The sequence below is a fragment of the Misgurnus anguillicaudatus genome, chromosome 17, assembly GCF_027580225.2.
Source record: "Misgurnus anguillicaudatus chromosome 17, ASM2758022v2, whole genome shotgun sequence".
NCBI lineage: Eukaryota > Metazoa > Chordata > Actinopteri > Cypriniformes > Cobitidae > Misgurnus > Misgurnus anguillicaudatus.
In genome coordinates, this window is record NC_073353.2 from 19,288,686 (window position 1) to 19,302,228 (window position 13,543).

The 13,543-nt window shown below is 46.3% G+C and overlaps 2 protein-coding genes across 2 annotated transcripts in view; one reads left to right on the forward strand and one right to left on the reverse strand.

The window, feature by feature from the left end:
• Nucleotides 1-13,543, reverse strand: part of uchl3 (ubiquitin carboxyl-terminal esterase L3 (ubiquitin thiolesterase)) — a 129,460-nt gene that overhangs the window by 63,038 nt on the left and 52,879 nt on the right. The window lies entirely within an intron of this gene.
• Nucleotides 8,875-9,861, forward strand: LOC129451631 (gamma-crystallin M2-like). The gene is made up of 3 exons (XM_055214938.2): nt 8,875-9,120; nt 9,217-9,459; nt 9,557-9,861. Exons 1-3 carry the CDS (start codon nt 9,049-9,051, stop codon nt 9,827-9,829), a joined length of 588 nt encoding a protein of 195 aa, XP_055070913.1. The 5' UTR covers nt 8,875-9,048; the 3' UTR covers nt 9,830-9,861.

Sequence of the window (13,543 nt, forward strand, 5' to 3'; positions counted from 1 at the left end):
GCAGTACGATCGGAACGCTCAAAAAGACGGGATAAAGCATCGGGTTTGATGTTTTTGGAACCCGGCCGGTAAGAAAGTGTAAAATCGAAACGACCGAAAAACAATGCCCACTGAGCCTGCCTGGAGTTAAGTCTTTTGGCAGTTCTAATGTATTCGAGATTCTTATGGTCCGTCCATACAATGAAAGGTACACCCGACCCCTCAAGCCAGTGACGCCATTCTTCCAGTGCTAGCTTGACCGCCAACAACTCTCGATTGCCAATGTCATAATTAACTTCCGCAGGAGATAAACGATGGGAAAAATACGCGCAAGGATGAACCTTTCCGTCTGAGGATGCGCGCTGGGACAACACTGCTCCTACCCCCACTTCTGACGCGTCGACCTCCACTATGAATTGACGTGAACGATCAGGGGTTACAAGAATGGGAGCTGAAACAAAGCAGCTTTTCAGTTTGGCAAACGCAGCCTCAGCTGCGTCTGACCACCTGAACGTCAAACCAGGGGAAGTCAAAGCGGTCAGAGGTGCGGCTAGTTGGCTGAAATTGCGAATGAAACGCCGGTAAAAATTGGCGAACCCCAGAAATCTCTGCAGGGCCTTGCGAGACTCTGGGGATGGCCAATCTACCACAGCCTTAACTTTCTCAGGATCCATGCGAACACCCTCAGTCGAAATGATGTGTCCTAAAAAAGAAACAGACTGTGCATGAAAAACGCATTTTTCCGCCTTGACAAAAAGCCCATTCTCTAACAACCGCAGAAGCACTCGTCGTACGTGTTGCAAATGTTCCTGGAGAGACGAAGAAAAAATCAATATGTCATCCAGGTAAACATATATGAACTGATCTACCATGTCTCGCAACACGTCATTAACGAGTGCTTGGAAGACTGCCGGCGAGTTCGTGAGACCGAAAGGCATCACGCAGTACTCAAAATGGCCACGAGGGGTGTTAAACGCAGTCTTCCATTCATCCCCTTTCCTGATGCGAACCAAATGATATGCATTACGTAAGTCCAATTTAGTGAAAACGGACGCTCCCTGCAACCTCTCGAAAGCTGAAGACATCAACGGCAAAGGATAAGTATTCTTTACCGTGATGTTGTTCAACCCTCGGTAGTCAATACAAGGTCGCAAGGATCCGTCCTTCTTCCCCACAAAAAAGAACCCCGCCCCCGCTGGAGATGAGGAAGGGCGAATGAACCCCGTTGCCAGAGAATCAGAAATATATTTCTCCATGGCCTCCATCTCCGGAACAGACAGAGAGTATAACTTGCCCTTAGGCGGAAACGTACCTGGCAATAAGTCTATCGCACAGTCATAGGGACGATGAGGAGGAAGAGAATCAGCCCGCGACTTACTGAACACCTCCTTCAGGTCATGGTACTCCGCGGGCACGGTAGACAAATCCACTGCTTTCCCCTGAAACACAGACTCAGACACAGAAACACAAGCAGAGACAAGACAGGACTTATGACACTCCTCGCTCCAGCTGGTAACAGAACCCAGTTTCCAGTCAATTCTTGGGTTATGGGAATGAAGCCACGGATGACCAAGAACTATGGGAGAGAGAGCAGTGTCAGTAATAAAAAATGAAATAGTCTCTGTGTGGTTTCCGGAAGTGATGAGTGTGATAGGTGCTGTGGTGTACTTGATAGTGGGTAACTGATGTCCATTGAGGGCGAAGGGCGCAATCTGGTGGGTAAGTGCAGTGAAAGGTAACTTGAGCTTACGTGCTAGTGAGCTGTCGATGAAGTTGCCCTCCGCCCCCGAATCCAGAAGTGCGTGCCCCGAGTGTGACATAGTGGACCACCGTAGTCTCACCGGAAGGAGAGTGGATGTAGTAGAGGTCTTCTGTGCGGAGATCCTGCCCGATAGTAGCCTCTGTTTTACTATCGGGCTTGGTCTTTTACCGGGCACCTCTGGCATTGGTGACCCGACTCACCACAGTATAGGCAAAGACCCAAGGATCTCCGCCGATTCTTCTCCTTCCAGGGTAACCGAGCTCGACCCACCTGCATGGGTTCCGGATCTGAGAGACCACCGGCGGAAACTTCGATGGGAGGATCCGTGGACTCCGCTTGACGTAGGGGCAGAACTTGAGTCTTCCTTCTGGCAACGGTAGACAGGCGTGCGTCAACCCGGATCGCCAAGTCCACCAGACCGTTGAGCGACTTCGGTAATTCCGCCGTGATGATCTCTCGATGGATCCGATCCGCCAACCCATGCAGGAAATGGTCCCACTGCGCTTCCTCGTTCCACCTGCACTCCGCCGCCAGGGTACGGAACTCGATGGCATAGTCCGAGACCGACCGCTCCCCCTGCTGGAGATCCGTGAGGAGCCGGGCGGCCTCCCTCCCGGCGACGGAGCGATCGAAAACCCTCTTCATTTCTTCGGAAAGCGAGGCGAACGAGGAACAACAGCTGTCGTGGTTTTCCCATACCGCCGTCCCCCAGAGGGCAGCCTTGCCCGAGAGCAGCGAGAGCGTGAACGCCACTTTGGTCTCCTCGAGCGAGAATGTCCGGGGCTGTTGGGCGAAATGTAGAGAACAATGAGAGAGAAAAGTACGACAGTAGTTGGGCTCACCGGCATATTTCTCCGGGATCGGCAGTCTCGGTTCCTGGATGAAACTACCCCCTGGAGGTGAAGATGGTGCGGGCGGCATGGGTGGCGCAGTGGGAGGCGTGATGTTCGGAGATCGCTGAGAGAGCTCGGAAACCTTCGCCACCATTGCCTGGACGGCCTTCCGCATGTCCTCGATGGTTTGATCCTGATGATCCATACGAGCCAGAGATCGCTGGAGAAACTCCTCCAACGCGGAGATCGGCTGGCCACCTGCTGCTTCCATGTTGGCCAGATTCTTCTGTAATGACTTGTAAAAGACGGAAGCAAACGCAGGTGTAAAAATGAACAATGTTTATTAAATATAAACAAAGAGAGAGTATTCAAAGTCAAATGCGTAAGTAATCAAGTCCGGTGTTGTTGTTGGCAATGGTGACGATGACTACGGTGGAAGTTGGTGTTTTGAGTGCGACGTTGGTGGAGTGGTGAGCAGTGGTGAAATCCAGGCTGACACGGAACATCCACACGAAGACGACGACGACAATACACATCCAACTGAAACACGTAATCCAAAGCACAGGGAACAACCAAGCAACACGGAGACAGAGCAAACAATAGAATCTGGCAGGGAACAGAAAGTCAGGTGAGTCTTTATGGAGATGATGTAATGATGAACAGCTGGAGCGAGACAATCAACACACAGGTGAAGGGGATCGCTCTAACGAGCACATGGCAGGGTAAGTGAACAACACACACACACAAACATGACACGGAGGAAAACAATGGATTTTCCTACCGTGACAGTACCCCCTCCCCTAGGAACGCCCCTCGGCGTTCCCAGCCTGCTTTACCTGTTGATTGAACTCATCAATAAGGCGGTGATCCAGTATGTCCCGAGCAGGAACCCACCTTCTCTCCTCCGGACCGTAACCTTCCCAATCCACCAAGTACTGAAATCCGCGTCCCCTCCGTCTGGAGTCCAGAATACGGTTAACCGAATAAGTGGTCTCCCCATTAACGATACGAGGCGGAGGGGGAACCGGGGTATGCGGATTAAGACGGGAAGAAATCACCGGTTTAATTTTGGAGACATGAAAGACGGGGTGAACCCTCCTGTACGCAGGAGGAAGGCTAAGACGCACTGTTACCGGATTAATGATCTTGGTAACAGAAAACGGGCCAATAAATTTGGGAGCAAGTTTATTCGAGACGGAACGCATCGGAATATTCTGGGTTGAAAGCCACACTCTTTGACCGACGACGTATCGGGGAGGCTTTGACCGTTGGCGATCGGCCTTGGCCTTGGTACGTGACCTTGCCTGGAGCAGAGCTCTGCGAGCTCTGGTCCAGGTGCGGTGGCACCTCTGGACTAGTGCGTTTGCGGAGGGAACCGACACCTCGGATTCAGTACTGACAAAATTAGGTGGTTGGTACCCTAAACTACACTTAAATGGAGACATGCCCGTAGATGACACCGGCAGAGAATTGTGTGCGTACTCCACAATTGAGAGTTGCTGACACCAGGACGAAGGATTCTTGAAAACCAGACATCGCAACACCCTTTCGACGTCCTGATTGGCTCGCTCGGTTCGACCGTTGCTCTGGGGATGAAACCCGGATGAAAGACTAACAGTCGCCCCTAGCAATTTGCAGAACTCTCGCCAAAATTTGGACACAAACTGGGGACCCCTGTCAGAGACCACGTCTGTCGGGAGGCCATGTATTCGGAAGACGTGGTCAATGACAGCTACCGCTGTTTCCTTGGCTGATGGTAATTTGGGCAAGGGAATGAAATGGGTCGCCTTCGAGAACCGGTCCACTACGGTCAAAATCACCGTATTACCCCTAGAGGGTGGGAGGGCGGTAATAAAATCTAGCGAAATGTCGGACCAGGGTCTCGAAGGGACAGACAGCGGTAAAAGTAACCCATCTGGAGGACGATTGGAAGTCTTACCAACAGCACAAACCGAACAAGCCAAGATGAAGTCGTGGACGTCACGAGCCATACCAGGCCACCAGAATCGTTGCTTGACTAGAAACCTAGTTCTACTAACCCCTGGGTGACAAGCAACACTGGAACCATGACCCCACTGGAGAACGTCTGACCGTAACCCTTCCGGCACAAATAAACGGTTCGGTGGGCAGCGAGCCGGGGGCGTTACCCCTTCTAAGGCTGTCAAAACCTTCGATTCGACCTCCCATCTGAGCGCAGAGATGATGATTTTCTCTGGTAAAATGGGCTCGGGAGTAGCAGTACGATCGGAACGCTCAAAAAGACGGGATAAAGCATCGGGTTTGATGTTTTTGGAACCCGGCCGGTAAGAAAGTGTAAAATCGAAACGTCCGAAAAACAATGCCCACCGAGCCTGCCTGGAGTTAAGTCTTTTGGCAGTTCTAATGTATTCGAGATTCTTATGGTCCGTCCATACAATGAAAGGTACACCCGACCCCTCAAGCCAGTGACGCCATTCTTCCAGTGCTAGCTTGACCTCCAACAACTCTCGATTGCCAATGTCATAATTAACTTCCGCAGGAGATAAACGATGGGAAAAATACGCGCAAGGATGAACCTTTCCGTCTGAGGATGCGCGCTGGGACAACACTGCTCCTACCCCCACTTCTGACGCGTCGACCTCCACTATGAATTGACGTGAACGATCAGGGGTTACAAGAATGGGAGCTGAAACAAAGCAGCTTTTCAGTTTGGCAAACGCAGCCTCAGCTGCGTCTGACCACCTGAACGTCAAACCAGGGGAAGTCAAAGCGGTCAGAGGTGCGGCTAGTTGGCTGAAATTGCGAATGAAACGCCGGTAAAAATTGGCGAACCCCAGAAATCTCTGCAGGGCCTTGCGAGACTCTGGGGATGGCCAATCTACCACAGCCTTAACTTTCTCAGGATCCATGCGAACACCCTCAGTCGAAATGATGTGTCCTAAAAAAGAAACAGACTGTGCATGAAAAACGCATTTTTCCGCCTTGACAAAAAGCCCATTCTCTAACAACCGCAGAAGCACTCGTCGTACGTGTTGCAAATGTTCCTGGAGAGACGAAGAAAAAATCAATATGTCATCCAGGTAAACATATATGAACTGATCTACCATGTCTCGCAACACGTCATTAACGAGTGCTTGGAAGACTGCCGGCGAGTTCGTGAGACCGAAAGGCATCACGCAGTACTCAAAATGGCCACGAGGGGTGTTAAACGCAGTCTTCCATTCATCCCCTTTCCTGATGCGAACCAAATGATATGCATTACGTAAGTCCAATTTAGTGAAAACGGACGCTCCCTGCAACCTCTCGAAAGCTGAAGACATCAACGGCAAAGGATAAGTATTCTTTACCGTGATGTTGTTCAACCCTCGGTAGTCAATACAAGGTCGCAAGGATCCGTCCTTCTTCCCCACAAAAAAGAACCCCGCCCCCGCTGGAGATGAGGAAGGGCGAATGACCCCGTTGCCAGAGAATCAGAAATATATTTCTCCATGGCCTCCATCTCCGGAACAGACAGAGAGTATAACTTGCCCTTAGGCGGAAACGTACCTGGCAATAAGTCTATCGCACAGTCATAGGGACGATGAGGAGGAAGAGAATCAGCCCGCGACTTACTGAACACCTCCTTCAGGTCATGGTACTCCGCGGGCACGGTAGACAAATCCACTGCTTTCCCCTGAAACACAGACTCAGACACAGAAACACAAGCAGAGACAAGACAGGACTTATGACACTCCTCGCTCCAGCTGGTAACAGAACCCAGTTTCCAGTCAATTCTTGGGTTATGGGAATGAAGCCACGGATGACCAAGAACTATGGGAGAGAGAGCAGTGTCAGTAATAAAAAATGAAATAGTCTCTGTGTGGTTTCCGGAAGTGATGAGTGTGATAGGTGCTGTGGTGTACTTGATAGTGGGTAACTGATGTCCATTGAGGGCGAAGGGCGCAATCTGGTGGGTAAGTGCAGTGAAAGGTAACTTGAGCTTACGTGCTAGTGAGCTGTCGATGAAGTTGCCCTCCGCCCCCGAATCCAGAAGTGCGTGCCCCGAGTGTGACATAGTGGACCACCGTAGTCTCACCGGAAGGAGAGTGGATGTAGTAGAGGTCTTCTGTGCGGAGATCCTGCCCGATAGTAGCCTCTGTTTTACTATCGGGCTTGGTCTTTTACCGGGCACCTCTGGCATTGGTGACCCGACTCACCACAGTATAGGCAAAGACCCAAGGATCTCCGCCGATTCTTCTCCTTCCAGGGTAACCGAGCTCGACCCACCTGCATGGGTTCCGGATCTGAGAGACCACCGGCGGAAACTTCGATGGGAGGATCCGTGGACTCCGCTTGACGTAGGGGCAGAACTTGAGTCTTCCTTCTGGCAACGGTAGACAGGCGTGCGTCAACCCGGATCGCCAAGTCCACCAGACCGTTGAGCGACTTCGGTAATTCCGCCGTGATGATCTCTCGATGGATCCGATCCGCCAACCCATGCAGGAAATGGTCCCACTGCGCTTCCTCGTTCCACCTGCACTCCGCCGCCAGGGTACGGAACTCGATGGCATAGTCCGAGACCGACCGCTCCCCCTGCTGGAGATCCGTGAGGAGCCGGGCGGCCTCCCTCCCGGCGACGGAGCGATCGAAAACCCTCTTCATTTCTTCGGAAAGCGAGGCGAACGAGGAACAACAGCTGTCGTGGTTTTCCCATACCGCCGTCCCCCAGAGGGCAGCCTTGCCCGAGAGCAGCGAGAGCGTGAACGCCACTTTGGTCTCCTCGAGCGAGAATGTCCGGGGCTGTTGGGCGAAATGTAGAGAACAATGAGAGAGAAAAGTACGACAGTAGTTGGGCTCACCGGCATATTTCTCCGGGATCGGCAGTCTCGGTTCCTGGATGAAACTACCCCCTGGAGGTGAAGATGGTGCGGGCGGCATGGGTGGCGCAGTGGGAGGCGTGATGTTCGGAGATCGCTGAGAGAGCTCGGAAACCTTCGCCACCATTGCCTGGACGGCCTTCCGCATGTCCTCGATGGTTTGATCCTGATGATCCATACGAGCCAGAGATCGCTGGAGAAACTCCTCCAACGCGGAGATCGGCTGGCCACCTGCTGCTTCCATGTGGGCCAGATTCTTCTGTAATGACTTGTAAAAGACGGAAGCAAACGCAGGTGTAAAAATGAAACAATGTTTATTAAATATAAACAAAGAGAGAGTATTCAAAGTCAAATGCGGAAGTAATCCAGTCCGGTGTTGTTGTTGGCAATGGTGACGATGACTACGGTGGAAGTTGGTGTTTTGAGTGCGACGTTGGTGGAGTGGTGAGCAGTGGTGAAATCCAGGCTGACACGGAACATCCACACGATGACGACGACGACAATACACATCCAACTGAAACACGTAATCCAAAGCACAGGGAACAACCAAGCAACACGGAGACAGAGCAAACAATAGAATCTGGCAGGGAACAGAAAGTCAGGTGAGTCTTTATGGAGATGATGTAATGATGAACAGCTGGAGCGAGACAATCAACACACAGGTGAAGGGGATCGCTCTAACGAGCACATGGCAGGGTAAGTGAACAACACACACACACAAACATGACACGGAGGAAAACAATGGATTTTCCTACCGTGACATCAAGGGGGCAGTTTCCCTGACAGGAATTAAACTAGACCTAGACTAAAATAAAAGTAGGCTAAGAGCTGTCCAAACTGAAAAAAGCTTCCACTGACATAACTTAAAATACACCAGTGCCCTTTGTTTTGCCTCAATATCCACAGAAATAATGTTTTTAGTAAGGCATTTTTGTTAAAATTAGTTATGTTTTTTAATTAAACTAAGGCAGAGTCCTGTCTTAAGATATTCCCTGTCCGGGACCACCCTAAGGTCTTTTATTGTCATTCTGTAGGCTACAAGTTGCCACATAAGAACAAAATATGTACTCAGGACCAGCAATGTAAAAAAGATCATTAACATACAGTATACATAGAATAATTAAAACATATTTTAATAGACACATTTAAAAAAAATAACATAGTAGATATAATATGTGCAGTATAGTCATAAGGTAGTCGTTGCTTTTCTTTAGGCCTTACTTAAAACGGACCAAATTTTGCTTAGGGCCCCCAAAGGTCTAGGGCCGGCTCTGACACAAGTTGTGTTAAAAGTAACAAATAACTGTGTTGTTTCAATAATAACACAGAGATGTGTGGATTCTGGGATAACACATTTAGTTTTTAACACATTCGTTCTAAGATTGTACAGCCATACTATAAAGGCATGGATCTCCACACAAAGTGTGTACTGGCATCATACATGTGGGATTCAAGCTATGGTCACATTAAGATGCATAAAGCCCACCACCATATTGGCAAATTACTGCTAGACTACAAGAACAAAAATCTATACCTAGAACCTAAACATTTCAGCTTTCCATTGGCCTCTATTCTATGTTGCTTGCTCAGGAGTTTTAACAATAGGAGGCACATATTGTTTAGGTTTTGGCAGGTATAAATGCAAGGGTTAAACTGTGAAGTGTGTCAGTGTACCAGTACAAACACAGCTATCACCACCACCATGGGCAGGGTAAGTACTGTTTATGAATCTTGAGTTAAAAATATTTCTTTCTCTGGATACTTTTCCATTTGATCAATGGCAATTGTTGTTTGTGTTCCAAAAAAGATCATCTTCTACGAGGACAGGAACTTTCAGGGTCGCTCTTATGAGTGTAATAGCGACTGCGCTGATATGTCCTCCTATCTGAGCCGCTGTCACTCATGCAGAATCGAGAATGGATGCTTCATGATGTACGACCGTCCCAACTACATGGGAAACCAGTATTTCTTTAAGAGGGGCGAGTACGCCGATTACATGTCTATGTTCGGAATGAGTGACTGCATCAGATCCTGCCGTATGATCCCTATGGTACGTTCCCAATATGCACAATTTTACTTTGCTGTTCACTAAAGCTTTTTTATTCCAGTTCAGCACAATTTGAACTTTTATATTTATACTTTTACAGCACAGAGGATCCTACAGAATGAGGATCTATGAGAGGGAGAACTTCATGGGTCAGATGTACGAGATGATGGACGACTGTGACAACATCATGGACCGCTACCGCATGTCTCAATGTCAGTCCTGTCATGTGATGGACGGTCACTGGCTCATGTATGAGCAGCCTCACTACAGAGGCAGGATGTGGTATCTCAGGCCTGGAGAGTACAGGAGCTTCAGCAATATGGGTGGCATGAGATTCATGAGCATGAGACGTATCATGGATTCCTGGTATTAGCGTTCCAATAAAATAATTTCTTTACAACTTTAAACATTGAGTCCTGACCATGTTCATCATTTTCATTTTCACCTAAAACAACACTTGAATACAAGTGCATTTACTAGAGCTTTAGCTGTATGGGTGTAATTAGATTTATAACAAGAAACTCATTATAAATTTGTACTCATTTTCCTTTTGTAGATTTGAACATAGTTTTTTTGCACTAAAAATACATGCTGTACTAAAGTAATGTGCAACTAAACTAAACTCTAAAGGCCATTTACACGACAACATTTTTACCATAAACCAAGTTTTAATGCAGTTTGGCTGTTCGTTTACATGACAACAGGGTTTTGGGGTTCTAATAGCACAAGCTATTAAAGACATGTTTTAAAATTGGAAGTTGTTTGATAACAACGCCTTGTCATTTCAATGTAAACTACGTAAATGTGAATCTGGGATACGATGACATCATACACATGTGTTAATTCAGTCTACAGACATGCGCGAGGATAACCAAAACAACAATGGTGGCTTACATGACTGATTTTTTTAACAGTTCTCCAACGAAGTTTACAAAATATGCTGCCTTGTAGTTCAGGGTTAGTTGTACTAATAATAAACCTTCCTCATTGTCCACTAAACAAAACAGCTTGATGCATTTGCAGTCTTGATTGTTTGTATTGTATTGCGCTGTAGAAGAATCTGTACAGTATGTGCATAGGCATTTAGTGTTTCTTTGCAAAGTAACATCACCATCTACTGGCCTGGCACATGAAATACAGCATATTTAGCTAATCTTTTTTACAGTGTTGCCTTTGCACTACATCATTGTTGTGTAAATTGAAGGTGCACACTGTTCTTTTTCCCAGAACACAAATAAATTAATAGCTTTTATGTGTTTGTGAAATCCAGGCTAATCTAATTGTAATTATGACATTATAGGACAGGGGTGGGCAACTCCTGGTCCTGAGGGCCACAGCCCTGCAGAGCTTAGCTCCAACCCTAATCAAACAGCTGAAAAATCGAATTGAAGTCTTCAGGACTGTTTGGAAATGACATTCAGGTGTGTTCGTTGAAGCTAAACTCTGCAGGACTGTGGCCCTCGATGCCCACCCCTGTTATAGGAGCATAAAAATGCTAAAAATTATAAAAATTATTACTATGCAAGATATGGCTTGTATTCTGGTAAAATTTTAAGGCAGTATATTTTGAACTGATGTTTGTGCAACACTTTTAGATGGCCTTCAGTAGACATTGGAGAGTGTTGCTGCAGTTGGTATACAGCAAGAGAGAAAATCCTGATGCGAAGGTGCAGAAATAATGCACAGTTTAGATGTCTTCCACATCTGACCCCATTACTTGTCAAATTGGAGTCTCTACTAATGAGCTGATGAGTGGATTCAGGTGGGAATAAGAATAAGAAGAGTTGGAAAATGTGTAGTGTTGGTATCCCTCCAGGAACATAGCTGGGAAACATTGGGTCTCCCTTGCATTCATAAACAACCCATAAAGATCCTGTAAAGACAGATGATGTGACCTATTGTGTTCACAATCGTGCACTTGGTGGATTTTTTCAAAGCGACTTAAAGGAACAGTATGTAGGTGCAATCACACAACTGGTTGCCAATACACAAAATCAGTGTTGTTTTCGTCAACGCACTTATTTTTTATGACGCTAACACGACGATGACTAGCTAAAAATGTCTCTAAGGTGACGAAAACATGACGAGACGCTTTCGAGTTTTCGTTGACGAAACGAAAATGATTATAAGTCTGACGTTCATAATGCATGTCATTTCTGCCTATTTTGCGTGAAATCTGTCTGTTTTTAGCTCAAAAGTATCAGCAATGCTGCCGCTTTCTATCCTTGTTTTGGGTCAACACTCAACCCAGTCTCACTCATGCTCACGCCCACCACCCGGCTGCCGCCATGCCGCGCACGCGCACCAGATTTCAAACAACAACAACAACAACACACCTGCGGCTGTGGCTAGTTCAAAGGACCGTAGCGGTGACGCAAATAAACGGAAACGACGAGATGATTTATGGACATACTTTCAGTATAATCCATCAGACAGAAAAACGGAATGCATATTGGGAGACAACGGTAAATGTGGCCACAAACTAGGTGGGAAGAATACCACCAATCTCAAGCGGCACCTGAAGGCTCATCACGCTAATATTTTTTAAAGGTAACAAGTCACGCTGTTAACATATCATATACATTCAATTTTACTCGACAATCGGCTTGTGACACATTTCATGGTAAGCTTAAAGTTTTGCATGTATCTGCTTGTCAAACCTAAGCCCATTTCCAATACTTTTTGTGGTGTATTTAAATAAGGCAAGTCACGCGTTTCTCAACTTTATAAGCGAGGTCTCAGCGTAACACACAAACTCAACATGATGGTATATTAGGCTAAACTTTTTTCTTCATAACTTTTTGTCATGACATGCGCAGAAGGCACACCGACTAAAACAACGGCAAGCCCTCAGGGACAACCTTAATGCACATTTTAATTGTATTAAATACACCACACTTTTTAACCCAAATTCATTGGTTAAAAAATACTTTTTTACTAAAATTGACTTAAACTTGACTAAAACCTTTTTGCGTTTTCGTCGACTAAAACTTGACTAAAACCTTTTTGCGTTTTCGTCGACTAAAACTTGACTAAAACTATAAATTTTACAAGTGACTAAAATGTCACTAAAACTAAAAGCATTTTCGTCCAAAAGACTAAGACTAAAACGAAAACTAAAAGGGCTGCCAAAAACAACACTGCACAAAATGACAACATAAACATCAGTTGAGGGCTGCAACTCCACTTTTTAAATGACAATATCATGCGTGTACCACTGTTGTCAGTGTTATAAGTATTTGAAATCAAAATGATTTCTTAATGTCTAGTGACATTTCAGGGCCATTTTATGATTCATTGATATAAATTTCTTACATACTGTTCCTTTAAGTTTGCTTATTACTGTACCTGCGATTTCTCTCTCTTCGGAATGTGGATCTGCATTTAAAGTGAACATATCATGAAAATCAGACTTTTTCCTTGTTTAAGTGCTATTTTCCCCAGTGCTTCTTTTAACCTAGAAATGTGATAAAGATCAACCCAGTAACTAAGTTTTGGTAAACCATTCTATGCAAGCATGTGAAAAAATAGGTAATTGAAATTTGGCTCCCCCTGTGATGTCAGAAGGGGATAATACAGTCCCTTAATCTGCACTATCCAACCACAACACTGCCATTTAATGCAGAGATCAGCTGATTTGCATTTAAAAGGACACACCATAACCCGCAGATTTTTTGCTTACACCTACAAAGTGGCAATTTTAATATGCTATAATAAATTATCTGTGGGGTATTTTGAGCTAAAACTTCACATACATACTCTGGGGACACCAAAGATTTATTTGACATCTTAAAAAGTTGTGAAATATCCCCTTTAAATCCCCTGATCGATAACTTTTTGTTCCAATGACACTACGACTACGATTCAGTACAACACACCTTATGGCATTGCTCATCCCTTTTGTTCACACAGGACGCATTCTGTAAATATTATGGCAATGTTACTCAGTCTCCTTTACGGGATCGATCCTAGAATAACAGGCACGCTCACAATTTTCTGGGATCAGCGTGCTGTGTGAATTTCAGTGTTGTCATGAACAAAACACAGATGAATCCAAGGCCTTGTTTACTCTTGGAATGAAGATGAG

Excerpts from the sequence above, each read along its gene's own strand:
- LOC129451631 (XM_055214938.2), top strand. The coding sequence starts at position 9,049 with ATGCAAGGGTTAAACTGTGAAGTGTGTCAGTGTACCAGTACAAACACA. Across the intron at positions 9,121-9,216 it reads TCACCACCACCATGGGCAGG|ATCATCTTCTACGAGGACAG; the intron begins GTAAGTACTGTT and ends GTTCCAAAAAAG. Across the intron at positions 9,460-9,556 it reads CCTGCCGTATGATCCCTATG|CACAGAGGATCCTACAGAAT; the intron begins GTACGTTCCCAA and ends ATACTTTTACAG.